Source organism: Schizosaccharomyces cryophilus (genome assembly GCF_000004155.1).
Source record: "Schizosaccharomyces cryophilus OY26 unplaced genomic scaffold supercont4.5, whole genome shotgun sequence".
Lineage (NCBI taxonomy): Eukaryota > Fungi > Ascomycota > Schizosaccharomycetes > Schizosaccharomycetales > Schizosaccharomycetaceae > Schizosaccharomyces > Schizosaccharomyces cryophilus.
Window position 1 is genome coordinate 783,904 of NW_013185628.1, and position 23,879 is coordinate 807,782.

Below are 23,879 nucleotides of genomic sequence, written 5' to 3' on the forward strand. Positions count from 1 at the left end.
ACTATANANAGAAGAGAAGANANANAAATTTTCTATATTCTAACTTTTTTTTTTTTTTTTTTATGACTAAGAATGGTAAGATAGCGCAAGATTCACAACTGTTCCAGAATTACAAGAATGATCATTCCTCCATTCCTATAGAGGAATCAAACAGTCAATCAAATAGAAAAGTCTTAGAGAATCATAGACAAAGAGTTTGCCTTTACGGTACTGAATTGATGAAATTACGATTGGCTTGGAAACAAGGTTACAAGAACAAAAAATCAATATCTAGATGATCAGAGTTTCAAAAAGTACATGAATTGCATTATCAAAAATGAAAACAAACAGCAACGAAAAGCATCAATTAAACAATGGAACCATACTTTAATGGAGAGGGAATTCTTGTTTGATTTATAAACAAAGGTCGTAGCCACGGGGGGTTTTTTGAGAATTATTGGAATCAAATTTTTTCTTTTTTGTTATCAAATTCTTCTATCTTTACTTTATTAATTTTTACTTCTGTATAGTTTTCAATGTTTATTTACACGAAATTATCATGCCGGCGGAGTTGTGCAGAAGGAAATAATTCCCTTGTCATTTGATCCGTCACAAGGTTTTGGCAATTCCCCGCGAAAAACGCAACCGTGAAATCCTGCAAATCCATCGACCGACACTGGCGTTATCATGGTCAACTAAGCAAACGATAAAAAAAGACAAGCGGTCAAAAGAGATGGTCAGCAGAAAAACAAACAAGAATCGGGTTACGAAAGAATTGTTAAAAAACGATGGTCTATGAAAACATTGTTTTTAATTGAAATTAGTTCACTCGATCGCTTCTTAAAAAATCATTTGATAATTAACAAGGTGTTCTCTCCAATCCCCCACACCCATCTTGCATCGAAACATGCTCCTCCTCTAATTCTCCTCCCTTGCCTCCGCCCATTGTTACTTCTTTCCATCTTTCTACCCTAGTGGGGGAGCTCGGGATACATATTGGTTGATATTTTATCTCATCACAATCATAATCATAATCATAATTAAGTCCATCTATCACATCACCTTTACCGAGTTTTGGAATTGCATATTTAAAGGCTTGTTGAAGCAGCTTATTCCTAACTTTTTCTTCATATCTCTTCACCTTTTTCCACTTTCAATTCACTTGCTTTTACCAGCACTTGTTTATTCTGTCATTACTTCCTTTTCCTCTCTTATCCTCTGCTTAAGTCATATATATATATACACACCTTTTCGTCCGACCTTTTTCTATATCTTCTCGTTCAACATTCACTAATTATACTTGTCCTTCATATTATTATATTATAATATTTTTATTTCTATATACTTTCAAATTTTTCTTTACTTTTTGTTCTTCTTGGTGAATTGAGTTGCTTTCTCCTTGTCTTTCTATCCGTCTGCATTTTTCTATTGTTTTCGGGCTGTTTCCTTATTAGTGTACCTCTTCACTTTTTTTTTTTTTTTTGTTTTGTCTTCGGCAATTCGGGTTTTCTTTCTCGGTGTGAATTTTTACCTTCATTCCGCTATTGGCATATACGTTTCATATTCCCGTTGGTGGTGTGGTGATTTGAATTTGTTTGTCTCTTCTTCCTCTTGTTAGAAAGCGACAACACATCTTTTTACTAAGATCGAATAAACATCACATTTGGTGTAAAAGGATTCATTGGTCTCCTTTTTTTATCTTTTTTATTTTTCCTTCTTCATTTTGTATAAAAGAAGGTCCAGTTTATCCTTATCTTCTTATTTACTTTTCTTTCATTTCATTTCACTTCTTTTTCTACTTCTTTTTTTTTTTTCGTCTTCTTCCTTTGTCTTATTCTGTTCAAAGGAATTTAAAAAAGGCTTTCATTGGTTCTTCAACTAAACTTTGAAAACTCACTTCTTTGTCTCCACTTTTTTTTTGTTGCCTCTTTGCTCCTTTTTATTTATTTGTTTCTTATATTTATTATTTCTATTCCTACTTAATTTCTTACATTCGTTTGTTTCGCATTTTCATTCCTCTTTCTTTTTCTTTTTCTTTTCCTTTTTTGTTTCTATTCTTTCTCTGTTGGCCTATACTTGTTCTTTTTTGTGTAAGCATCTCTCTGGTCGCTTCTGGATTGATACATACCTCAAAGGTTTTGTAGTCGTCTTTTCTTACTTTCCCACACATTTCCCTTGTTTCTTTGCCAAAAATCTAGGTTTTATTTTTCCTTTTTTCATCAGCTCCCTTATTTTGACTTATCGTGTATGTTCATTCGAATCTCCGTCATGGTTCTCTTCTAAACTTTTCCCCGATTTCTGTTTCAGGAGTGTGCTATACTCTTACACTTGACGTCTCTTTTGTTAGTTATTTTCGAACGCAACTACGATTCTCCATAAACTCTGTTCTCCTTTAAAACCACGTGGCTTTTTGCATTCTTAATAAGTTTCTCGATATTTTGTTCAAGAGTTAGTATTGGTTCAAAAGGGATACATTTTCTTTTTTTTTTGTCTATTCTAATTCGCTTTGTTTCCTCTTATTTTCACGGCATCTTTTTTTTAATAAACTTCTAGTTTCTTGGTTTCTTTTTTTTTTCGCAAAATGTCTAAAATCAATATTCGAGCTTTGCTTGATGCTTTTTCTACTGTTATCCTGTCTATCTATCCGCTTGCTCAAAAGGCGAACCAGCCTTTTCATTCACACACATTGCCTTTGAATCAGTTCTTATACGAAACCATTCGTCGTAGTCATACCGATTACACCACTCTGATACTTGCTTTATACTACTTTATAAGCTTTCGTGAACGGGCTTTTGTTGAACCCGAAAAGTACATCCCTTTACTTTGCGGTCGTCGTCTGTTTTTGGTTTGCTTGATAGCAGCAACCAAATTTCTACATGACCGTAGCTTTAGCAACCGCGCCTGGTCTAGACTTTCTCAATTACCCGTTGATAAACTGCTTATCCTTGAGCGCTTATTTTACCAAGGCATTGATTATCGCCTTCTTGTTGCTAAACATGTGTTTGCACGCTGGTCTTTATTGATTGGTGAATGTTGCATGCAAGCAACTTCTTGCTTGTCAAACTCTGCTGACCCTCCTTTGGATTTTCGCAAGTTTTCGCCTTATTGGATATCTTTGTTTTCCAATATTCACTCTTCTTTAAACGATTTTCTCTCCATTGCTTATATCACAAAGATTGCCCAGCAAAGGATGAACAACCGGATGGCAGCCATGCATCGCATGAATACGTGCTTTTCTCAACAAGTCCCAACTTCGCCGGAGAGCTCTACCTCCACAAGTCCCTCATCAACTCCCATTATGGACCAGTTCAGTCCAAGTACCAACTTTATTGCTCCTAACTATGGCCTACAGACGTCTGCTATTCAACCTCCTATCCCTGCTAACTATCCCACTTGCCCAAGATGGTTGAGTCGACCGAATGTAAATGCGCCCACTCAGTTTGCCATGCCTGCTCAAACACCTTTTGTCAGACAACCAAATTTACCACCCACCCCGTCCTCTCCCCAGCCTATGTCATACAGACCAGTGCAACCTGAAAGCTTTCTGATAGAAACTCCCCTTTCGTCAGCTCAACCAATGGCACCCCTTCCATTCAACACATCTCATGTACATCCTCTTCCTTCTACGTTTCATAATGATAGAAATGGCCCTTTTTCTAAAATAATGCCAGAGCCTGTGACCGCCCACTCAGCAGTTCCAGTTAAAAAAGTGAGCATTCCTATGTTAATATCGCAGCAGAAAAGGCCTTTCAACGATGTCATTACTATTTCTCCAAGTGTTCCATCTGTAAAGCGCAATCGTCTCGTTTGATGAAGAATTGCTTGGTTTGTTACATGTATAAGTTTTCAAAATTCATACGTCTTCCTTTTTAATTATAGAAAACCTTTAATCTTCTCTCCTTATTAGGTTATTTCATATACTTTTTACTGAACTCTATGTCGAAATACGTTTGTATATGTGTATATATTTATGTGCTTAGACAGCATATAACTTGGAATAGGGACTTTGTTATTTTCTTTTCTTTTTTCGTTTTTATCTTTATTTTTTAGCCATGTGTTTTTTTCAAAACAAGGACTATTTTATGATTTTATTACATTTTCTTTCTTTTTGTTTCCCTTTTCCATAGTACAATAGAAGAATAGTAAGCCTTTATCAGGTTGCCCAACATTAACAACTATCGTCATTACGAATGAAACTTACTCATTTAAGCTGAAAAAAAAAAAAAACCTCTTGAGTACTAATGGTAAGAGGGTCCAATATCCCATTCTGGCGTATTGTTGGTTTTCGAACTGTAAACAAACAAAAGTCGTACCCCTAATGACACAGTAGCTTGAACAACAGGATACGGTAGCAACAAACATGTTAGTAGCAAACTTTATAAGGCTCTAGATTTTGCTTAAAATGCAAATGTACGAACTTCAAAAGAAGACCTTTTCTTCCAAGTCAAAAAGTAAGGGCAATTTCTATACAAGAATGTGTTGATTGATTTGATTAAATCAATAAAATATAAAATACATCTTTTTCGTTTTTTTTTTTTTCATATGGATTATTTAGGGAGCAGCACGGAGACCTCTATTAATAGGAGATACTTCACGTATCCTTGCAAAGTTACCTTTCCCCAATACCCCCTGCACCAACTTGATCCCCAGTTTTCCTGTTTTTGGCTTGTAACTCTATTGTATGAACACAGTTTCTGAAGTTGGACCTTGGGAGCTTGGTCTTTCCTTGGGATCAGAAAGGCAAAACAGTACTCGCTTGGCGAAGCACAAGCAGACTGGGCAGCTTGCGGTCGTCAAACCATTATTGGGATGGTCTCAATATACGCCAAGCCAGCAGACAAGCATAGAAAGTGAGCTTGTCTTGCTGCGATTGATTGAACATCCCAATGTCTTACAGCTTATCGATGTTATTACCCAACAAGACCAACTCTATGTTGTTGTTGAGTACATGCCAGGAGGAGAGCTTTTTGACTGTATGCTCCGAAAAGGAAGCTTCTCTGAAGAAACTGCAGCAAAGTTTTTGTGGCAGATTCTTTACGGTTTAGAATATTGTCATAAACTTCATATCTGTCATCGGGATCTTAAACCAGAAAATTTATTTTTAGACGCCCATGGTTCTATTAAGATTGCAGAATTCGGGATGGCTTCCGTTCAACAACCTGGTAAATTGTTGCAAACATCTTGTGGCTCTCCACATTACGCCTCCCCTGAAATCATCATGGGACGCCCATATAATGGTTGCGCAAGTGACATTTGGTCTTGTGGTGTGATACTGTTTGCTTTGTTAACTGGTCGATTACCGTTTGACGATGATAATATACGCTCTTTACTCTTGAAGGTTTGTGATGGCCATTTTGAAATGCCGAGTGACATTTCCCCTCAAGCCCAACACTTACTATATCGTATGCTTGACGTGAATCCTTCTACTCGAATGACTATGGAACAGATTCGTGAACATCCCTTCGTCAGCTATTTAGCCAAGCCCAATATTTCTATACCTATCGTATCAGCACCTATTCAACCTGTTGACCCTCTCATTGTACAACATCTTTCTTTACTTTTTTGTTGTTCAGAAAATCCTATGTCTTTATATGAAAGTTTGGCTTCACAATCACCTCTTCTCGAGAAGACCTTATACACGCTGCTGAGCCGGCACTTGCATCCCCCTTCTACCGCTGCTATTGATCGCAATCGTGCTGTCGTCAATGACTTACTTGGTACAGAGGCCGCAAAAAATTATATCGTTGATGAGGAAGACAAGAACAGAAATGAAACTGAAAAAGTAGTTCAAGGTCCATCATCAACCCTATTTCCCGCTACTTACGTTGCCGATCCCATATCACGTCCAGCAACTTCTGCCTCCCCTTTTTTTCCGTCCATGGCTAGTGCTGGAGTTAAATATCCTTATACTCTCAATAATCAGTCTTCTTTCTTTCACCGCCCCGCTACCTCTACTTCCGCTATGCCGCAAATTCCTAAATCTGTAACACCTGGTCTGGCTACTCAATATTCTCACATTCCTCCAGTAATACCAAGTTTGCGTTCGACTACGAACGTGCAGCATCCCTTTGCCGTTCCAAATAGTGACCCCGAGAGTTCCGGTAATCGCCGAGCTGTCTCTCTAGACATGTCTAATGACTTTCCAGGAAACGAATCTGAATTACAATTAAAGTCTGGCACCCCTTTTTCATATGTTAATGGTTCAGGTGACATGGGTCCTCCTAAGAGACGTGTCGTTTCCAGGTTGTCGGAGTATAACAATAAAACACCCATGGGTTATTCAGCTGCTAACTCTGGCAATTCGAAAACAGCTCGCTTCCAAGTTCTTCCAGACTCAACTCCATCTAACGAAAATTATGCTCATAATCAACCACTAACTAATCCCCATTACGCAGCGTCTCGCAGAGTTCGTACACCCAGCGGTGAACGCATGGTTCCTGTGGACATGGTTTCCTCTATGGGAAGTTATGACTATATCAATGTTCCTAAGCAACGCCGCCAGTCACTATTTACTCAATCAGCTTCTCAAAAGAAGCTTTCTGGGTCTCCATTTCAACCTAAGAGATCATTCTTAAGAAGGCTTTTCAGTAGCGAGCCGTCTTGCAAGTGCATTTATGCCAGCCTTAGTGCAGCTGAACTTGAGTACGAAATCCTTGAAGTTCTTAGACGCTGGCAGTTGCTGGGAGTTGGTATTGCTGATATTTTTTATGATGCAGTGAGCGTTTCGATCAGTGCTCGTATAAAACGTCAGAACTCCCTTAACCTCAAGGGATTAAGATTTCGAGTTTCTGTCCTTACTGAATATTTTGGTTCTCAAGCCGTATTTGTTTTGGAAAGTGGTTCTTCTTCCACATTTGACCACTTAGCCACTGAATTTCAACTAATTTTCGAAGATAAGGGATTTATAGATAATCTAGAGCCTTCTTATTTTCAATCTGTTGCCCCTCGTCCATCTTCGAGATTTAGTGTAACGAACAGTCCTTTTGCTGCTTTTCGTCAACGCCAGTCTATTCAAAGTTGAAAATTCCTTTTTTTATCATACTACAGAATTTACGATTTGACTCCTCCATACGTTTGTCGTTCTTTTAATCTCTTAGTTTTCGCTTATAATTTCTATGGTACGAGTTGACGTGAACCAGGTATTCCCTTTATAACCCTTTTTTGTTGCTTTTTGGGAACCAACTACAATAATTTTTTGCAATGTAATTTTGGATCGGATTAACACTCGCCGTTTGTTGGCTGTTAGGTTTTGAATCGTTTTCTTCACTTCATTCTCCGTTTTCGACACAGTTGAATACAATATAAGAACCTTCTTTTTTATTATAATGTAATCGATGAAGAACCTTGAGAATACTCTCGCTTTTTTAAGATTCACAATGGAGCTCTCTTTTACTTTTTGCTTTGCAGTCTTTTTGTTTATTTTTTTTTTTTTTTTTTTTTTTACCTTTTTACCCTCTAACCACTATTTCCTTTTCGTCTTTTATTTCTTGCTACCGATGGTTTTAAGAATAACTTCTCGTTCATCACTAAGGATTTATTTACTGTTATAATTTTTAATAAAACGGATGTTAAACTATATAAATGTTTGAAATAAGAATTTTACCTTCCCTTATATACTAAATCTTACATATACATGCTCAAGAAGGTAGGGTTTGAGTATATGCTGGTGTCTGTCAAAGGGTAACAAAAAGCTAGTAGCTTCAGAATTTGTAGGTGTATAGTAATGATCTACAAGTAAAGAATTACTGAAACATTACGAAAAGAAGAAAAAAGCTATGTCTTTTATTCTAGTTTATTACCAAAGTTTCACTATAAGTGCGTACACCCACACTTACTATTTCATCTCAAGTCTAAAAACACTTGATAAAATCCATTTCAAGTCTTAGTGAGTAAACTTGTAAAGATGACTCAAGTAGAATTACAAACAAGTTTAGTAAGATCAATACATTGATCGAACTTGTCTAACATTTCTGTAGGGAAAAATTTTGTTTGAGCTTTACACTGAGCACGCTCCAAAAGTATGAATGATGGAAATTAGATACTTTTTATGATTTGTATTTAGGGAACTAACTTTGGAAAGACTTGTCAAAACTTTTATACTTTAGCAAAAGAAGGATATTATGATGGTGTTCTTGTACGTATGCAAGCGAAGGATTTCGTTTATAGGGATGATCATGGAGAATACAAACATGGGTTATATAGCCTGTCAGTTCTTTCTTTCTCTTGTGTGAATGATCTTTTATGAAGTAGCTAACGTGGACTCAGTTCCATAGAATAATTCCTGATTTTATGATTCAAGGCGGAGATCCTACTGGCACTGGTCGAGGCGGTACTTCTATTTATGGGTAAGTTTTTTTAAATGTTTTATTTGCTATGTATTTTTTTCTCACAGATTAGAGATTCATTTGAGGATGAGATTCATCCTGAATTGCACCATACGGGAGCGGGTATTTTATCCATGGCAAATGCTGGACCAAATACGAATGGATCTCAAGTATGCTTATTTTTTTAATATCACTCTACTTCGTACTAACCAGCAGTTTTTCATTACATTGGCACCCACACCTTGGTTGAATGGTAAACACACTATATTCGGGCGAGTTCAAAGTGGACTCGGTGTTTGCAAAAGAATGGGTCTTGTTCGAACGGATTCCTCTGACCGTCCTATTGAACAAGTACGAATTTTAAAAGCCATCGCTCTTTGAAGTAAGAGAAGCGCTTTCTGTGTTTACGGTTCCATTTTTCTGACTTTTAAACCCAATAAATGGAAATATGATAACTTTCTCAATATTTGTCCCATCTCAGGTTGTATCTAAAAATTCGAAAAAGTCAGAATGCCATCTTTTTTTAATTTGCATTACCGGGAATGCAGGGATATGGATATTTCTGAAATTCATTCAAAAGCTGAATAAATTTGATTTGGTGTTTCAACCTTTTTTTTCCCTTGGTATTTAGTCTAAAACCGATTTCTATCACACAGATGCTCAAGCATGTTGACCTGCCCTTTTTCAGTAGGAGCTGGAAGGAAGAATTAGAAAGTAAAAACTTGAAATTACTCTCAAGGTCTCTCTTTGTTCTTGCAATTCTGCCGTTTCCTTCTATGTTTACTACAGCTGCTTTTTTATCGAAAGTTTCGACCAATGATCTCAAAGGTCCTCGTTTCCGGAGGCCATCTCGCTTTAAAGAATAGAAATGGCCGCTGATATTCAAGACCCTATCCATGCCAATCTTCTAATTTCTCACATTTTTGTAAGAATTCCAGGAATCTGTATTTACCGTATTCGAAGGAACCTCCTTAAATAGTAATGTTTGGCAGCTGCTGAGAATGTTTCTGCGTTTCTATTTACATGCAAGATGGCATTTTTGGAAGGAATCCACCTTTTTCGCTCGTTGACACGAGGAAAATCCTTCCAAAAAGAAATAAAAAATAATAATATACAGAAAGATACTGGTTCTCATGCTTTTATTGAAGCGAACAGTGTAAAAACACCTTACACAGAATATGCGAGTATTTTAAAAGAATTGACTAGCACAGAGTTAAAATATGTATTAGAACTAAAGAAGATATTAAACGTAATTAAGAGAGATTTTTGCTTGCAGCTGACGTTAAACATACTTACTAACATTGTATTTTTGTTTAGGAAATCATACTTCCAATTGAGAGCCAAAGCTTGAGCCAAGAAGCAATAGGAATCTGCACATGTGTAAAAACGTTGACTCGGTTTCATGGTATTTTACATGGCGAAATGCTAATTACTAGATCACCAGTCTTGCTTCTTCTAAAATATTTACCAGTGTTTCGTGATGTGTATCAGATGTACACGATCAACTTGGCTGGAATATATGAAGTAGAGAAAGCTGCTTCTCCATATACCATTTGCGGAAATCGGTTGCTTATTCCACTGCAACATTTGTTGCGATACCCCATGCATCTAGCTCGAATTTGTAAATTACTTCAAAAGCACCCTTGGTTGGAAAAAAATTTGTATATGTTCGTGCAAGCATTAGAAGGGTTTAAACAGTTATGCACATTTATAGACGAAGAAAAAGGCCGTGATGAAGGTAACCATCTTCTAAAGGATCTTTGCAGAAACCAAGGCATCGCACTTGATATTCCTCGTCATATTCGATTTAAAGGACTGATAGTCGTCGCTAAACCTAAAGTTTATGACTTTAATGCATGCGTCTTTTGCGATGATGGATTAATTGTTTGGACAAAGCTCTTAGACACGAAAGAGATGACGCCCATCTCTATTGAGCAGTGTTTATACGTGTCACAAATATCCTTGTCTGTAGTAGTGGTTACCCTTACATTGAAGGGCCAGCTGTTAAAACGACATTTAGCCTTGCATACCTTGGGCGCATCTGTTTTTCTGAAATGGTATCAACAGAGAAGTAAACTTGATAGCCCAAAATCAAATAACTTCTTCTAAAACCTAATGAACCGATGAAACATTTTTCAGGAACATTTCCTTTTTCCTTTTTTATTTTTTATTTCTTTTATTTTTTGAAGTTTTCCTTATCTGAAGTGAAAGTAAGAACTGACTGTTGCTGATTTTTACAGCTTTTGAACCTATTTATTGTTACTTACTTCTTGGCTGTATTATTACTTTTCTTTTCTTTTCTTTTTCCTCTAAAAGAAAGGATGAAACAACTTACAAATCATTATATCCATCAAAGCTATGTTAGCCGTTTCAAATTTACCTTTCTTTCGTTTCCTTTTTCCTTAACGTCTCTCAATCCTTTGCTAGTTGCTTCCTTAATAAAAATCTGTCGTTTCCTAATATCTCATAAATTTTTTTCTCTGTTACTAATTTAAACTAACTAGCTCGTCGGAACAATAAACATTCATACATGACTTTTCACTGGCGTCTTCGAAAGGTGGTTCGAAATAAGCAGTAAAATCATGAATCCTGACTATTCTAATTTATTTTTGTTTCCCCGTTCTCGTTCTTTTTTCTTGACAAAAACGGCCATACCCTTCATCGCCCTACAAACCCCATTATTATCATAAAAAATTATTTAATCCTCGTCATTAGAATTATCTCCATCAAGAAGACTAGCATAAGATGTAGCTGATGAAAGTGACCGACCTTTACACTTTTCCATATGTGCTGCATATCGGGAAGCTGCTATTTCACGCCGGCAAGAAAGACATTGATAATATGGTATGCTAGAGGGTGTTTGGATATTGTTTGCATAAATATCGAAACCAGGTTTGGTACAATGTTGTCGGCAATAAGTATTACATCTCTGGCACTTTTGTAATGCAAGCTTACTCATTCTATGGATCCTTTGAGTTAATTCATGAGTATAATCTCGAAGTAAGTCTTCAAATATAGAACAAGACTAAATTTAGAAATGTTAGAGACATCAAGGATATAAACTATAATGAGAATAAAATCAATTCCATCTAGCGATAACTTACGATTGCTGCAAGAGAGACAGGTTGCATAGTCATAGTGATCCTCAATCGCTTAAGGAAGATTTCAGTCGGTGGTTTTTATTGTAAATAGATGAATCGAGCAAGATCGTTGCGAAAAACAAACCATAAAAGAACCAAAAATGAGCCAGGTATATGTATTTAATCGTTTTCTTTTAATTTATTGTCTTTTTCTTTAGTTTAGTTTAGTATAATTTCAGAGTCGGATAAATAGTGATTTCAGTTTCTTGAAAAAATAACGATTGGTAAGAAATACTTTATAATTGAAATTTTGTATCAGATCAAGACTTTTCAAAAATTCGTTTCAAAGTAAACAGCAATAAAAATCAAAAAGAAAAACTCAAAAGTCGAAAAACGGTGCTATAATCAAGCATTCAAATAAACCAAACTTCTCTAGAAACGAGCTACCGAAGATGGTTTTGGTATTTTTCTCTTACAAAAAGAAAACTTGCTGAAGTCTCAAGACTTAATTTTCATTTGTATATTTATTATAAGCACCTTACAGTGTTTCTTTTATAGGTCTAAATTTCTATGATTTTATTAAAAAAAGCAATTAAAATACAGACTCGTGCTTACCAAAACAGATAAAAAGGAAAATGAAATAAAATAAAATTATAATGACAAACAACATAATCGACTCTTCCAAATAAATAATAGAATGTTGAAGAGTCAACCAACATAAAGTATAGACAGCATTAAAATGGCAAAAGCAAGTAAAACAATTATGTCTAAAGCAACAAATGAACGACATTATATAGAATAGATTAGGAACATAATCATTTGGGAATGAAATGTTTGCAAATTATAGATCACACACGAAGCAACAAAAGAAAGTAAACATATACCATAACATATGATCTTTTTTTCCATAAGCTCAGCCTTCTGGATATTCAAATTAATCATTCACGCTAAAAACCAACAACATCAGCGGGAACTTCAGATATTGAGTAACCATTATGCTCATCAGGCACAGTCTGGATTATTGCTGTGGGACTACGCACAATGGAATCATTGGCATTATTAATAGTGGATGGACATATTTTAAAACTGTTAGCGTCATCGATCAAGTTATTAAATAACCATAGATGAATCTTTCCATCCTCTGAGCCACTTATTACCTCGCAATCTCCCAAAGCCACAGAAGTCACAGGTCCAGAATTACTTCTCAGCGTCTGAACACATTGACAAGCTTCCCAGACTTTGACTGCTCCATCATGTGCACCAGAGACAAGACGTAGTTGATCCGAAGCAATCTCCCATACGCCCTCTATATGACCAAACAAAGTGTGAACACATTTCCACTTTTCAATATCCCATTGTTTAATTGTACCATCTAAAGCACAAGAGAACAACCGATTGCCTGTCAACGCTAAGCTTTGGACAGGTCCTATGTGAGCATTGAAAGTGTATAAACACATATTTGTTTCTAGAGACCACACTTTAATTGAACAGTCATCCGATGCGGAGAAAACGAGACCTAACTCGCGATGGATACGCACAGAATTCACTGGCCCCGTATGACCTCTTAAAGTAATACGTTTTCCTCCGGTAAAATGCCATAGCTTTACGGTATGATCTGCACTGCCCGACACTAAAAGTGTGGAATCAAAAGATAGGGAGAGAACGGTGTCGGTGTGCCCGTGTAAAGTAGATATACATTCGCCGGTACGATAGTTCCAAATTCGAATGGTTTTATCCATTGACCCACTAATTAGCTTACATTTATCGAATTGTAAGCAGGTAACGCCACCGCTGTGACCTTCTAAAAGACCGATTTGGCGAAATGTAGTAAGGTCCCAAAGGCGAACAGTCGCATCATAGCTTCCACTAGCTAAAACATTCCTTTGAAGCTGCAAACACATGATTCCATCATTGTGTCCATTTATTATAACCTGACGACATCGACCATGGCGCCAATTACACTCAATTCGACAGCGCTCTGCATATACTTCCTTCCACGGACGTGTTTTTAAAGGAGGCGAGGAAGCTTTCTCTGAAAACTCGGGCAAAGAATTATGCTTTTCGAGGGCTGCTGACGAATCAATTAAGGGAGCGGGTTCGGTGCGCAGTCGCTTTGTGGAAATACCGGATGTATTGCTATCTGGATGACATCGTTTAGTAAGAGTATCATAGCGTTTTTGGATAGATGCCTTGGTAGCGTAGAGGAGCTTTCGTTCTAACAAAGGTAAACCCCAGCCGCATTTTTCACATTTTCGATTGATATGTTGCTCGCACATACGATGCCATATAATATCGTCATCAGCAAGCTCCTTCCATTGCCTACAAACCTGAGCAGCCTGACATAGGCTGCGAGCATCTAAAAAGGATAAAATACGGAAAGAGATTTCAGGAGGGAGAATTGAAAGGAAGTCAAGACGGACAAGGGTATCTAGGGTACTGGAAGCAAAGGATAGCAAAGAAGGACAGCAGCGATTTAGTATATTTTCTAAGGCAACTTTTCGTTCTTGTATAGAGGCGTCTGAAAATGTAGAGCAAATTGTATTCACTCGACGACGGCCTGTATCATCGAGCTTTACCAGATCCTCGTTGACTTTTTCCATAAAGAGAATTAATGGTAATATTTCTTCTTTTGTTCGTAAACCGTTAATTCCAACAACTCGGAGGCTATCGGATGTTTGGAGAAGATACCACTACAAGGATACTTGATAATTGGGATCCGTAAAAAATTGATATGATAGAATAAAATAAAAGAAACTTTTTTAAGTATCTCTATCAATCCCAATCATTCACAATACAAAGAAGGCAAGATTCCAAGGATCAGTTTATTTGCCTGCAACAAAACAAAATAGAAACAGAATTCGATAATTATTAGTATTTCACAGGTTCAAAGTGATTAGTCGAAATCAAATTCCTTCCACAAAGAAAAACTCAACGAAAAAAAAACTGAATTGGGGAATACAAGCTTGGACTTTGGCAGACTTCTTTTTAAACAGATACGTCTTGCCTATTACAGAGCAAAACCGTAAATGCAAGATTTAATAAATCTTTTCAAGTAAGATGAAGGAAGTTTTCAGGAATAATCCACAAATCAATTAATTTGTATAACCCGATAGTCCAAAATGCTGAAAGTGGATGATGGATCAAGAGAATTTGAGCCGAACTCGAGTTGTATATAATCTCGTTGTTGCCTGACATGATAGGTAACAATCAAGCAATCGGCATTCCCCAACACTGAGTGATCCCAGTAACATTGTTGCCTCCTGGGACTCTTTTAAAAGGGTAAGGTAACATAAATGCTGTCAAATTTTGTCGGTCACTTCAAAGCGTCACCTCGTTTTGAAAAAAGTCAAATAATTGCACAATCTTCCGTGGATTTCATTGCAGAAATTCCTCTTAGAAGTAACAAACGTCGCAATTAAGCACGATTAAATTATTGATAGGTGCGAATATGATTGAACGAAAGGCATCTAATGATAGCGAATTCCATGATTGGTAATTTAGCAATCGTTGATAGAAGCTCATCAACATAGTACACCTAAAATTCGCAGACGTGCATTCGAATTACGTAAAGTGCTAAATTAAGTTTTTAAATGAGCACTTAATTCAAGTTGAGTCTGAGATTCAAAAAAAAGAAGTCGCAATGGGTGTGGGCGTTATTTCGATTGCCGCATGTGTTAATCATACAGCATAAGTTTTCTATCACGCGAAGGGGCAATGCGTGCTTCTGTATGAGATGAGCGTTTCGCCCCCTTCGGCAAAAGTACGGATAGAAAAAGCTAAATGCTTATGTGAGAGAAACTAAGCGTTCATACTTGGAGAGGGGCTTCTTGGAATACACGAACGAATAGAGTGGAGAGCATAATCTTGACTGCAATTCAAACCGTCGTTGGTTTTGTTTCAGAAGCGAAAGAAAATACCAAATTAAAATACAATATAAACTAAAAGAAAGTATGATAGGATAAAGTGTAAAGGACTAGTCATAAAAAATATATATATATATATATATATACTTTTATTTCTTTACGATAAACAAGCTGGCTATCAGCTATTTACTCGCCTCTTTGAATCTCCCCTATCTGGCACATTTGCTCTTCATTTCTTATTCCTGAAGATAATACATGGGAGAAGAAGGGCAAGAGTTTGTTTTAGGGAAAGGTATCTAGGAAAAATTGAGACAGCATTTACTAAGCATATACCCATATATAAATACATAGTGATTGTTTATTTTATCAATTTTTTATTTTTTCTATATAAAGCCTCTCGTTCCGTTTCCATAGAAATGAGTTTCATTCGAATCCTTATTATTTGTACCTATTTATATACGCATGGACGCGTTGTTTCGTTTTTTTTAATGAATTGAAAAGGGATACAAATGATGAGCTTGATATTATCGTGAATAAGTTTCATCAGTTAGCCAAAAAACGACAGATGAATAGCATCATCCATTTGTTGCAACTACAAGATACTTTGCTTTTGAAAGCATCCCAAACACGACGCGTAAATGAAGATCCTTCAGAGATTTTGGTTAATCTTCGGCAAGAAGAGAAAATCCACTTATTAGAATAGAATAGGATGAAACGCGTAATTCTTAATCATTATGCATGGTTTGTTTACCTGGTTTTAAAATTCAGGTGTTACCGAAAGTTGTGTTGTTACTTCACCATCATCCTTTACCCTTTCACCTAGTGGTGGTGTGCACTGGCAAAAGCCCACTGTAGGGAACACTTAAAGCAATAGCACTTGAAAAGTCAACAGCAAAGGTTGGTCTTCCACCAAATCCTTATGTTGAATCGACGATTAACTATCCACCTTCCGTTCTATGCAAATCAAAATCCTTCTCCATCGTGGATTTGGCGTTACTTTTCTCCTAAATCCCGAATTGGCTTATTTTTTTATGTATCGCTAATTATACTTGGGACTTTAATTATGACATTTAAAACTATGAAATTGAACACCTCGCAATGCTTCACTCCTGTTCCATTGGTGGGAGCTGATCCCTTAAGCAATTTAAATCACTTAATTATTATTGCTGGACACGCTGTCTGGTTGGGGGGATCTTCTCAGGGACAAGAGGATAGCGAATGGATTTTAGAGCCATACCAAAAAGGAGAGGGAAAAGTATTTGCAGAACATGCCCGTAAAGGCTTGAACTTGCTTGAGCAAGACGAATCTTCACTTTTAGTCTTCTCAGGTGGACAGACTCGTCCAAATGCTGGTCCATATTCTGAAGCCCAGTCCTATTACTTACTTTCCAAGTCGATGAATGATGATGCCTTTTTATTATCGCGGAGGACCACCGAAGAGTTTGCTCGAGATAGCCTAGAAAACGTCCTCTTTTCAATTGCCAGATTTCATGAAGTAACCGGGCATTATCCTGAGAAAATAACAGTTGTCTCTTTTGAGTTCAAACGAGAGAGGTTCCTAAATTTACATAGGGAGGCTATTCGTTTTCCAAGTCAACACTTTTACTTCGTTGGTATAGACCCAGAAGGCGGCGTCCCTCAAGCTAGCTATGATGCAGAAAAAAATAATGCCCTTCTCCCTTTCACAGAAGATCCTTACGCTTGTGTACATTCTTTGTTGGTGCGAAAAAGAAGAGAACGTAACCCTTATCGAAGACAACATTCTTATCTTATTACATGCCCCGAACTAATTCCTTTAATTGAATATTGCCCTTCAAAAAGTTCTAAATACTACTCAGGAAAATTACCTTGGTAATTTATTACAACCACGTCTCAATTATTTCACTTTTTTTTTTTTTTTTTTCTTTCAAAGGCTGGTGGTATATGTTCAAACACTTATTGCTTTTATGTAGATACATTTTCTTTTCATCTTTTGTTTACGTACAAAAATAAGACCATTCTTTTTGTCCAATCTTATTATATATAAAAAACTAGAAATAAAAAAAAAGACAAAACGGCATAATTTTGGATTAATATGTGTTCATTTCAGCATAAAGTACGATTTCAATAGAGCTCGAATTTGTGTTTGTCATATCTAGTAAACTAACTAGAAAGTCGTAAAAAGTTATGGATTTTCTGGTAGATCTATTATCGTTAGAATATGTCACACAATATAGCAAATTATCTCTTTACCTCGTATGGTTTTTCCATTAGCAAACAATGTCCTGCTTCAACAACTTGAAAAGAAAAGTCTCCTTGGATGTCTTGATATAGTTCCTTTTCTGATGAAGGAGAGAGAGAGTCCTGATGATGTGAAACTTTATTAGTAAATCTATTTTTTTAAAAAAAAATACATACCTCATTGCCTGTTATAATTAAAGTAGGTACCGAAGGAAAAGTAAAGGAAGATGCGAGAACGCTTTCAATACCCATCAGCATCATCTTCCATACATAAGTATCACTTTCACGATTCCATATCCAAAGTTGTGCACGTTGAGCCTGAGTAGCTTTACTAGAGAAACATCGGTTCACCGATGGACTTTTGAGACCCTGAAAACGGTCAAAAAGTCGGTACAAACTGAAAATAGGTGAAGGGATTTTCTTGATTCTTTGAACTAACTCAAGTTCACTTTTGTTAAAACAGTTTTTAGGAGCAAGCAAAACAAGAGCCTCACATTTTTTTCCCAACCTTTTGGCTAATCGAGCAGCAATGCTCGTACCCATGGAATGCCCGACAAGTACAATGGAGTCAGAAGGAAAAATATGCTTTTCAATGACTTTTTCAACAATTGTAGTCAATCCCTCCGTGGACAATTCACGAGGTGATCGTCCTAAATGGGAATTAAAGGCACGTTTTGACAGTCCGCATCCACAGTAATCCAGTGAAAACACGGTATATTCAGGCGGAATTAGATTGATTAACCCTTCAAACTGAGCCATTTGGCCGCCCAAACCATGAAGGAAGACAAATGTCTTTGAAGAGCGACCAGTATTCTTGTCGAAACTTGTGTCAGCTGCCGTGCGCAAGTAATACGCCACTTGATACTGATAATCTAATCGGCAATTCTCTTCTACGTTCTTTGATAAATCTGTAGCAAAGAAGAATGAGTTGGGATCGGCTTGCTTGTTTAAATGAGAACGCATTTGTTCTTTCTGCTGATCCACATACATTTGAAACTTGACAGCTAGATAGGCATCGTGTAAATAAAGGGAAAGAAGGAACAATATAGCTATTCCGAGTAGGAAGAACAAAAGGGCAATCATGCTCGAATGTTTGAAGTGAGTAAACAAAGCTTTCTTTCTCTAACAAATAAAAAAACGAGTAAGAATTTACCAATTCGACTCCGCACTTGAGAAATTGGTAAATTCTCCAAAAAATCGTTCAGGAACAGAATTTGTATTGCAATTAACTAGGATCCTCAACTTTCAATTCGAAATCAAGAGATAAAGTGTTTATAATTAGTATAGTATAATAAGAACCTCCTTTTCCAATGATATCTGCTTGCCTTAGGGGTATGTACTATCGAAAGTGGAAACCTGAGTGTTTCTTGGTATTATTTTCAGTTCGTTATGTGGCTAGTGGATTTCTCGACAAAAGGCCGCAAGTTGGATTTGCTAAACAAGTTTATTTCAATCGATATAAATCAGTCCTTTTGTTTGCATCACAGTTAGAGAATCGATGAATGAACTTGAAAGCCTTTAAGGAAACCTCTGTAAACGGACAAAGGACGTGTTTAAAACATAAAAAAAAAAAAGAAAAGAAGAAAAATTATATACATATAAAACAGATGAATAAAATAAGGATGTGCTGTAAAAGATCGTAGCACACATTCAAAATCTGTTTATGCTTAAACTTTTGTTTTTTCCATTATTTGACCTAATTTATACAGTACTTATCTATTTATTGCTTATTGTATCCTTCAGTTTAATAACTCAAAAAGAATAAATTTTACTTATCCTATTTTTTTAAGCAAGTGTATGTTTACATGAGCAAAATAGGGTAGGGTTAGCATTGGGAAGAGAAAGAATGAAGTTGCTAAAGCTATTCTCTGCCATATTCAATTGCCCAGTGCTACTATAGTAATCATGTCTGACGAACAAAAAGAACAAGTTCAAACCGCTGCTGTAGAGAATCAAGCACCTCAAGAAGGTGTTCCTAAGACTGAACAAACCACAGAGTCTACAAAGCCAGCTGAAACCGTTTCTGGAAAAGCTGAATCTTTTGATGAAAATGAAGTTTTAAAGCAAGTGGGTAAGTTATTACTCAAAAATCATTTGATAGGAATTCGCTAGAAAATGGGCACGGATTTCGGACTAACACACGATGTAGAATTTTACTTTTCTGACTCCAACTTGCCTCGTGACAAGTTCTTGTGGACTGTTTCCCAGAAAAACCAAGGTTGGGTTCCTATCCAAACGATTGCTTCCTTTAAGCGTATGCGTCGCTATCAGCCCTTAGAAGCCGTTGTGGCCGCTTTGCGCAAGAGCCCAGAGTTACTTGAAGTGGATGAAGCCGGCGAAAAGGTTCGTCGCAAGGTTCCTATCGTTCGTCCTGATCCTTCTGCTATACAACGTTCCATGGAAAGTAGTGTGTATGTCAAGGGCTTTGGTGAGGAACAAGAAGATACTCAATTTGTATTGGAAAGATATTTCGAAAAAGAAGGTGGTGAACTTGCTTCTCTTCGTTTGCGCCGTGATGACGATAACAAGTTCAAGGGCAGTGTTTTTGTAGAATTCAAGACTCCCGAAATTGCCAAAGGCTTTTTGGAAAAGGTCAAGGGATCTCCATTGAAGTTCAATGAAAATGAGTTAACTATCATGTCCAAGAAGGAATACGTGGATATGAAGGCTGAACAGCATCGCAATGATCCTCCTAAGCCTGGCAACAAACGCAGACGTTTTGACGCCTTTAAAATGATGGATCGTGAGCGATCCAGCAAGCGTGCTCCCAAGAGAGGAAAAACTGCTTATAAGGAAACCGAAAAGCAAGAAAAACCAAAGGAACCCGAGACTGTTGAAGAACCCAAGAAGGCTGAAGATTCTAATGAGGCTGAAAAGTCTACTGAACAACCCAAGGCCGAGGGAGAGGCTGCAGCTGCCACCAACGAAAAAGAAGAAGCCGCTCCTGCTTCTTCTAACTAAAATAAAGATAAAACTGGTTTTATTATCTTTTTGGAAAAGTTTTTATTTTAAGGAATAAAATGGTTAGTATGGGATGAAACTCAGGAAAATGAAAAGTAAGATAAGTAAGGTTTCGAGAGGAACTTGACTTGAAACTGTATTGCGTCTTTGTATGGAACGACTTGAAACATATTTCATCACTTTGGTTTAGGCTCAAATTTCAGGTTAAATTTAGTATTCACCTTGTATATAAATTTTGGCAATGAATTGCCAAATTTGCTCCTTACAAAAAATAACAGGGCTATGAAGAGTGATTGACAACATTAAGAGATTCATTAAGCAAGACGATAAACAGACTTTCGCAAAATTTCATTTGAAAAGTGATTAATTCCTTCAAAAACTTGAAAGTTGACAAAAGAAAAAGGGCACCATATTCATTTCTGGCATCGCTATACTCAACCATTTTCCTAGAAAAAGGAAAGAAAATAATGAAAAGAACACCATATGCTATAGTTACAACTCTGCAAGCCATTTCTTCAATTTTATTGCATACTAGATTTATTTATTTGTTAGTGAAGTGGAACGATGTTAATGGCAAACTCCTGAGGAAACTATTTACGTTGTTATGTAAAAGAACATATCTCACCCGGAAAAATTGGTACACGTAAATTTTAAAAAAAGTATATTACACTACGAAAAAAGAATGGAAGCTCGTTTTTCGGGAGAACAATTCCATGGTTGCTTACCTGTGGTGAAACCCCCATACTATATCCAAGTGGGGCGAGTCCTTGATGGAATTTGTGTGGGGTAGTGGGGTATTGTAGCGGACATTAATGTAGATTACAAAATGCAATGATATCGTAATCAGTTTAATTTGTTTACGTCAATGTGTGGGGAAAGAAAGAACTTACATTTGTAAAGGTGATGCTACGTGCTGTTTACACTCAACTATTACTACACAATTTTCATCCTCCCAAGCAGAAATACGCGTGAATTACAATGCCAAGAGCACCTAAATCTAGCAAAAAAAAGGATCCTAATGCACCAAAGAGAAACATGTCGGCGTTCATGTTCTTTTCGATTACTAACAGAGAAAAAGTAAAGAACGAAAACCCTGATGCTTCGTTTGGTACGCGTCTTATTTGAAGAACAGAGCGTCTTCTCATCAATTCTTTTTATTGATATTGAAAAATTCGTGTTTATTTGTCAAACTAACGCGTTGCAGGGGGCATTGGTTCTCTCTTAGGAAAGAAGTGGAAAGAATTGCCAGCAGATAAGCGCAGGGTATGTAAAATGAAAGAATTCTTTACAAAGGGATTTCACCAGTGAATAAAAGTCTACGCCACTAGAGGATTTGAATAGTGGAATCTTGCAATTCGTCAAATCGTTTGAGAGCGATCCTTGAAATGAGAATCCTTTTGATATTTTTCAAGTTTTTTTAGCTAACGTTTTACTATTAGCCTTACGAAGAAAGAGCACGCGAAGACAAAGATCGCTATGAACGGGACCGCAGCGATTATGACAATAAAATCATCAACGAAGCAAAGAAAAACGCCAAGAAGGAACAAAGCGACGAAAAAGAGGATTAATATTATATTCATTACCGGTTATAATTTATTGTATAATTTTCCCTTGCTTTTTTAATGAACTCTATAATCAATTCATCTTAGACTTTTTTTATTTCCTATTGGTCCTACATGGCACTTTAGAGCATATTTTACTTGCTTTGTTTGTTTATATTTCATCTTCTTCGCGTTTCTTTGTGCCGAGTACTCAATATTGTCCGGAAAATGTTTTTACCCTAAATGAATGAATGACCGACATTCTGCAATTTTTTCAGATTATTTCGATTTGTTGCTGTTTTGTTTTCTTTTTTTCCCATGAGTTTGAATAATTCATTTCACTCGTTAACTTTTTACGATTTGCTTACAGATTTTATGTGAATATTGCTCCCTGAATGTTTATATTAATTTAGTTTTTATGCTTCTAATGAGTAATGTTTCCTTCATTTTCTCCTACTATAAAGAATCTTCAATGAAAATAACCATTACAATATACGTACTGCAAACTTATAGGTTGATTGCTCAAGCTAATGGTCAACGGTCTGAATCTGTTGACACTTAGCTTGTAAAACAAAGCGCAATCGGTCATTCATTACCATAAGTCGTACTCTGTAAAGTTGGCTATTTTTAGCGTCTCGTTTTCCTAAATGGCAAGAAAAGAAAATACTGTTTATTAAAGTTTATAGTCACCTATCCCTTATGCAAAGCTAATACTAAAGCTTCATGTATTCAACACTATGAAAATACATAATGATCGTATCGCTGTTTTTTTCTTCAAAACTCATTGTATATAATACCACACCAACAAGGCGTATATAAACTCTTTTCGTGAACTTAGGAATCATCCTTAGCTGGACTTGTGTTTGAAGTAGAAATTTCCTTGACTTCATCGTTACTAACAGGTTTATCATTCGAAGAAGCTGCATCCTTTGCAGGAACTTCGCTGCTTTCTCCTTCTTCTTTTTCAGTAGTCAAATCTTTGTAGACATCAGGATGCTGTTGGAAACAGGTTTGCATAGCCTGAAATTTTTCAAGACATTCCATGCCTTTAGGCTCACTTTTTGAGTAGACAAAGCAACTAAAGGCGGCCTTGAACTCTTCCCCACAGGGACCATGAGCCATTCCCCCCAAACAAGGGCAATCCCAGTTAATTTCTCCGGTTTCAGGATCAAAGGCGGATTCTTCACTGCCTTCTTCTTCAACTTCTTCTAGCTGCTTGGTTATGTTACCTTGCTCAGTCGAAGTCTCCTGCTCAGGAACGTCATCATCGGAGTAGACGCTGGCATCAGAGTCAAGCTGTTTTGGATCATTATTGCTTTGTTCTTCTGGTGTTTTAGGTTTCCATGCTTTTTCTACCATCTCTTTCTTCTTTTCGTCTAATTTTGCTTCAATTGAATCTTCAATGCGATGTTGTTGCATATACGGTTCATTGTAAGCTATTATTTTGTTAATAAAGAAATAATAAATCATATAAACCTCCTTACCCTGAGTTTCTGTTCGGACATGCTCTCCAACATAGGCTCCGTTATCTGAGTCGGGTTTTGAATCATTAAACACCTTTTTATTGAGGTAAAATCCAAAAAACAATGATAGACCGGCTGCCCCTGATAATATGGATGCTAGTTGGCTCCATGAAGGAGCAGCTTTTGCTCGGAAAACTGAACTCGTTTGATTGAACCGTTTTGGAAAGCTGCTACTTAAACATAATGACTTTTTCTCCAAAGCAGAATTTCTTTGGATCGCAGTTCTTAGGAGGAAAGGAGCTTTTCCACGAAACATGGTCTTTCTGTAATTTGCTATGGTAGAGACTTGGTTAGTAACGTCAACGATATACCTCAAGAGAAGAATATAAGCTATCACTTACTCTGATTAGTTGAACAAATAAAACGAAGCTTTTATTACTTTGACTCT

General features: G+C 36.7%; 11 protein-coding genes across 11 annotated transcripts; 7 read left to right on the forward strand and 4 right to left on the reverse strand.

Moving 5' to 3' along the window:
- Nucleotides 1–1,483: 1,483 nt before the first annotated feature.
- Nucleotides 1,484–4,194, forward strand: SPOG_00540 (cyclin Pas1). The gene has a single exon (XM_013168714.1). The coding sequence runs from the start codon at nucleotides 2,561–2,563 to the stop codon at nucleotides 3,788–3,790; it is 1,230 nt and encodes a 409-aa protein (XP_013024168.1). The 5' UTR covers nucleotides 1,484–2,560; the 3' UTR covers nucleotides 3,791–4,194.
- Nucleotides 4,195–4,307: 113 nt separating this feature from the next.
- On the forward strand, nucleotides 4,308–7,024 carry SPOG_00539 (CAMK/CAMKL/GIN4 protein kinase Cdr2). Its single transcript, XM_013168713.1, has 2 exons — nucleotides 4,308–4,430; nucleotides 4,671–7,024. Exons 1-2 carry the CDS (start codon nucleotides 4,382–4,384, stop codon nucleotides 6,998–7,000), a joined length of 2,379 nt encoding a protein of 792 aa, XP_013024167.1. The 5' UTR covers nucleotides 4,308–4,381; the 3' UTR covers nucleotides 7,001–7,024.
- An 858-nt stretch (nucleotides 7,025–7,882) lies between these two features.
- Nucleotides 7,883–8,684, forward strand: SPOG_00538 (cyclophilin family peptidyl-prolyl cis-trans isomerase Cyp1; the record flags this gene model as incomplete). The annotated part of the gene is made up of 6 exons (XM_013168712.1): nucleotides 7,883–7,912; nucleotides 7,956–7,997; nucleotides 8,060–8,113; nucleotides 8,245–8,324; nucleotides 8,377–8,473; nucleotides 8,520–8,684. 6 exons carry the CDS (start codon nucleotides 7,883–7,885, stop codon nucleotides 8,682–8,684), a joined length of 468 nt encoding a protein of 155 aa, XP_013024166.1.
- Nucleotides 8,685–9,333: 649 nt separating this feature from the next.
- SPOG_00537 (rho guanine nucleotide exchange factor) lies at nucleotides 9,334–10,412 on the forward strand (the record flags this gene model as incomplete). Its single annotated transcript, XM_013168711.1, has 2 exons — nucleotides 9,334–9,552; nucleotides 9,621–10,412. The coding sequence occupies 2 exons, from the start codon at nucleotides 9,334–9,336 to the stop codon at nucleotides 10,410–10,412; spliced, it is 1,011 nt and encodes a 336-aa protein (XP_013024165.1).
- Nucleotides 9,509–11,662, reverse strand: SPOG_00536 (SAGA complex subunit Sgf11). The gene is made up of 2 exons (XM_013168710.1): nucleotides 11,408–11,662; nucleotides 9,509–11,328 (listed from the first exon to the last, which is right to left on the reverse strand). Exons 1-2 carry the CDS (start codon nucleotides 11,438–11,440, stop codon nucleotides 11,002–11,004), a joined length of 360 nt encoding a protein of 119 aa, XP_013024164.1. The 5' UTR covers nucleotides 11,441–11,662; the 3' UTR covers nucleotides 9,509–11,001.
- A 254-nt stretch (nucleotides 11,663–11,916) lies between these two features.
- SPOG_00535 (F-box/WD repeat protein Pof1) lies at nucleotides 11,917–15,514 on the reverse strand. Its single transcript, XM_013168709.1, has one exon. It carries the CDS (start codon nucleotides 13,981–13,983, stop codon nucleotides 12,331–12,333), a length of 1,653 nt encoding a protein of 550 aa, XP_013024163.1. The 5' UTR covers nucleotides 13,984–15,514; the 3' UTR covers nucleotides 11,917–12,330.
- SPOG_00534 (uncharacterized protein) lies at nucleotides 14,793–17,359 on the forward strand. Its single transcript, XM_013168708.1, has one exon. The coding sequence runs from the start codon at nucleotides 16,166–16,168 to the stop codon at nucleotides 17,099–17,101; it is 936 nt and encodes a 311-aa protein (XP_013024162.1). The 5' UTR covers nucleotides 14,793–16,165; the 3' UTR covers nucleotides 17,102–17,359.
- SPOG_00533 (carboxylic ester hydrolase activity) lies at nucleotides 17,228–19,210 on the reverse strand. The gene is made up of 3 exons (XM_013168707.1): nucleotides 17,644–19,210; nucleotides 17,479–17,589; nucleotides 17,228–17,430 (listed from the first exon to the last, which is right to left on the reverse strand). The coding sequence occupies exons 1-3, from the start codon at nucleotides 18,547–18,549 to the stop codon at nucleotides 17,389–17,391; spliced, it is 1,059 nt and encodes a 352-aa protein (XP_013024161.1). The 5' UTR covers nucleotides 18,550–19,210; the 3' UTR covers nucleotides 17,228–17,388.
- A 117-nt stretch (nucleotides 19,211–19,327) lies between these two features.
- On the forward strand, nucleotides 19,328–20,629 carry SPOG_00532 (La protein). The gene is made up of 2 exons (XM_013168706.1): nucleotides 19,328–19,537; nucleotides 19,616–20,629. Exons 1-2 carry the CDS (start codon nucleotides 19,372–19,374, stop codon nucleotides 20,425–20,427), a joined length of 978 nt encoding a protein of 325 aa, XP_013024160.1. The 5' UTR covers nucleotides 19,328–19,371; the 3' UTR covers nucleotides 20,428–20,629.
- Nucleotides 20,630–21,337: 708 nt separating this feature from the next.
- On the forward strand, nucleotides 21,338–22,471 carry SPOG_00531 (high-mobility group non-histone chromatin protein). The gene is made up of 3 exons (XM_013168705.1): nucleotides 21,338–21,535; nucleotides 21,632–21,690; nucleotides 21,867–22,471. The coding sequence occupies exons 1-3, from the start codon at nucleotides 21,406–21,408 to the stop codon at nucleotides 21,993–21,995; spliced, it is 318 nt and encodes a 105-aa protein (XP_013024159.1). The 5' UTR covers nucleotides 21,338–21,405; the 3' UTR covers nucleotides 21,996–22,471.
- Nucleotides 22,469–23,780, reverse strand: SPOG_00530 (TIM22 inner membrane protein import complex subunit Tim40). Its single transcript, XM_013168704.1, has 2 exons — nucleotides 23,453–23,780; nucleotides 22,469–23,404 (listed from the first exon to the last, which is right to left on the reverse strand). The coding sequence occupies exons 1-2, from the start codon at nucleotides 23,745–23,747 to the stop codon at nucleotides 22,803–22,805; spliced, it is 897 nt and encodes a 298-aa protein (XP_013024158.1). The 5' UTR covers nucleotides 23,748–23,780; the 3' UTR covers nucleotides 22,469–22,802.
- Between the last annotated feature and the right edge of the window lie 99 nt (nucleotides 23,781–23,879).

Bases quoted from the DNA above. Each gene is read 5' to 3' on its own strand.
- SPOG_00540 (XM_013168714.1), top strand. From the start codon at position 2,561: ATGTCTAAAATCAATATTCGAGCTTTGCTTGATGCTTTTTCTACTGTT.
- SPOG_00539 (XM_013168713.1), top strand. From the start codon at position 4,382: ATGCAAATGTACGAACTTCAAAAGAAGACCTTTTCTTCCAAGTCAAAA. The intron at 4,431-4,670 runs GTAAGGGCAATT...GTATGAACACAG, and splicing joins CTTTTCTTCCAAGTCAAAAA to TTTCTGAAGTTGGACCTTGG.
- SPOG_00536 (XM_013168710.1), bottom strand. From the start codon at position 11,440: ATGACTATGCAACCTGTCTCTCTTGCAGCAATC. The intron at 11,329-11,407 runs GTAAGTTATCGC...TTCTAAATTTAG, and splicing joins CTGTCTCTCTTGCAGCAATC to TCTTGTTCTATATTTGAAGA.
- SPOG_00535 (XM_013168709.1), bottom strand. From the start codon at position 13,983: ATGGAAAAAGTCAACGAGGATCTGGTAAAGCTCGATGATACAGGCCGT.
- SPOG_00534 (XM_013168708.1), top strand. From the start codon at position 16,166: ATGTTGAATCGACGATTAACTATCCACCTTCCGTTCTATGCAAATCAA.
- SPOG_00533 (XM_013168707.1), bottom strand. From the start codon at position 18,549: ATGATTGCCCTTTTGTTCTTCCTACTCGGAATAGCTATATTGTTCCTT. The intron at 17,590-17,643 runs GTATGTATTTTT...TCACATCATCAG, and splicing joins TAATTATAACAGGCAATGAG to GACTCTCTCTCTCCTTCATC. The intron at 17,431-17,478 runs GTAAAGAGATAA...TAACGATAATAG, and splicing joins TAATGGAAAAACCATACGAG to ATCTACCAGAAAATCCATAA.
- SPOG_00532 (XM_013168706.1), top strand. From the start codon at position 19,372: ATGTCTGACGAACAAAAAGAACAAGTTCAAACCGCTGCTGTAGAGAAT. The intron at 19,538-19,615 runs GTAAGTTATTAC...CACACGATGTAG, and splicing joins TGAAGTTTTAAAGCAAGTGG to AATTTTACTTTTCTGACTCC.
- SPOG_00531 (XM_013168705.1), top strand. From the start codon at position 21,406: ATGCCAAGAGCACCTAAATCTAGCAAAAAAAAGGATCCTAATGCACCA. The intron at 21,536-21,631 runs GTACGCGTCTTA...AACGCGTTGCAG, and splicing joins AAACCCTGATGCTTCGTTTG to GGGGCATTGGTTCTCTCTTA. The intron at 21,691-21,866 runs GTATGTAAAATG...TTTTACTATTAG, and splicing joins TGCCAGCAGATAAGCGCAGG to CCTTACGAAGAAAGAGCACG.
- SPOG_00530 (XM_013168704.1), bottom strand. From the start codon at position 23,747: ATGTTTCGTGGAAAAGCTCCTTTCCTCCTAAGAACTGCGATCCAAAGA. The intron at 23,405-23,452 runs GTAAGGAGGTTT...ACAAAATAATAG, and splicing joins TGTCCGAACAGAAACTCAGG to CTTACAATGAACCGTATATG.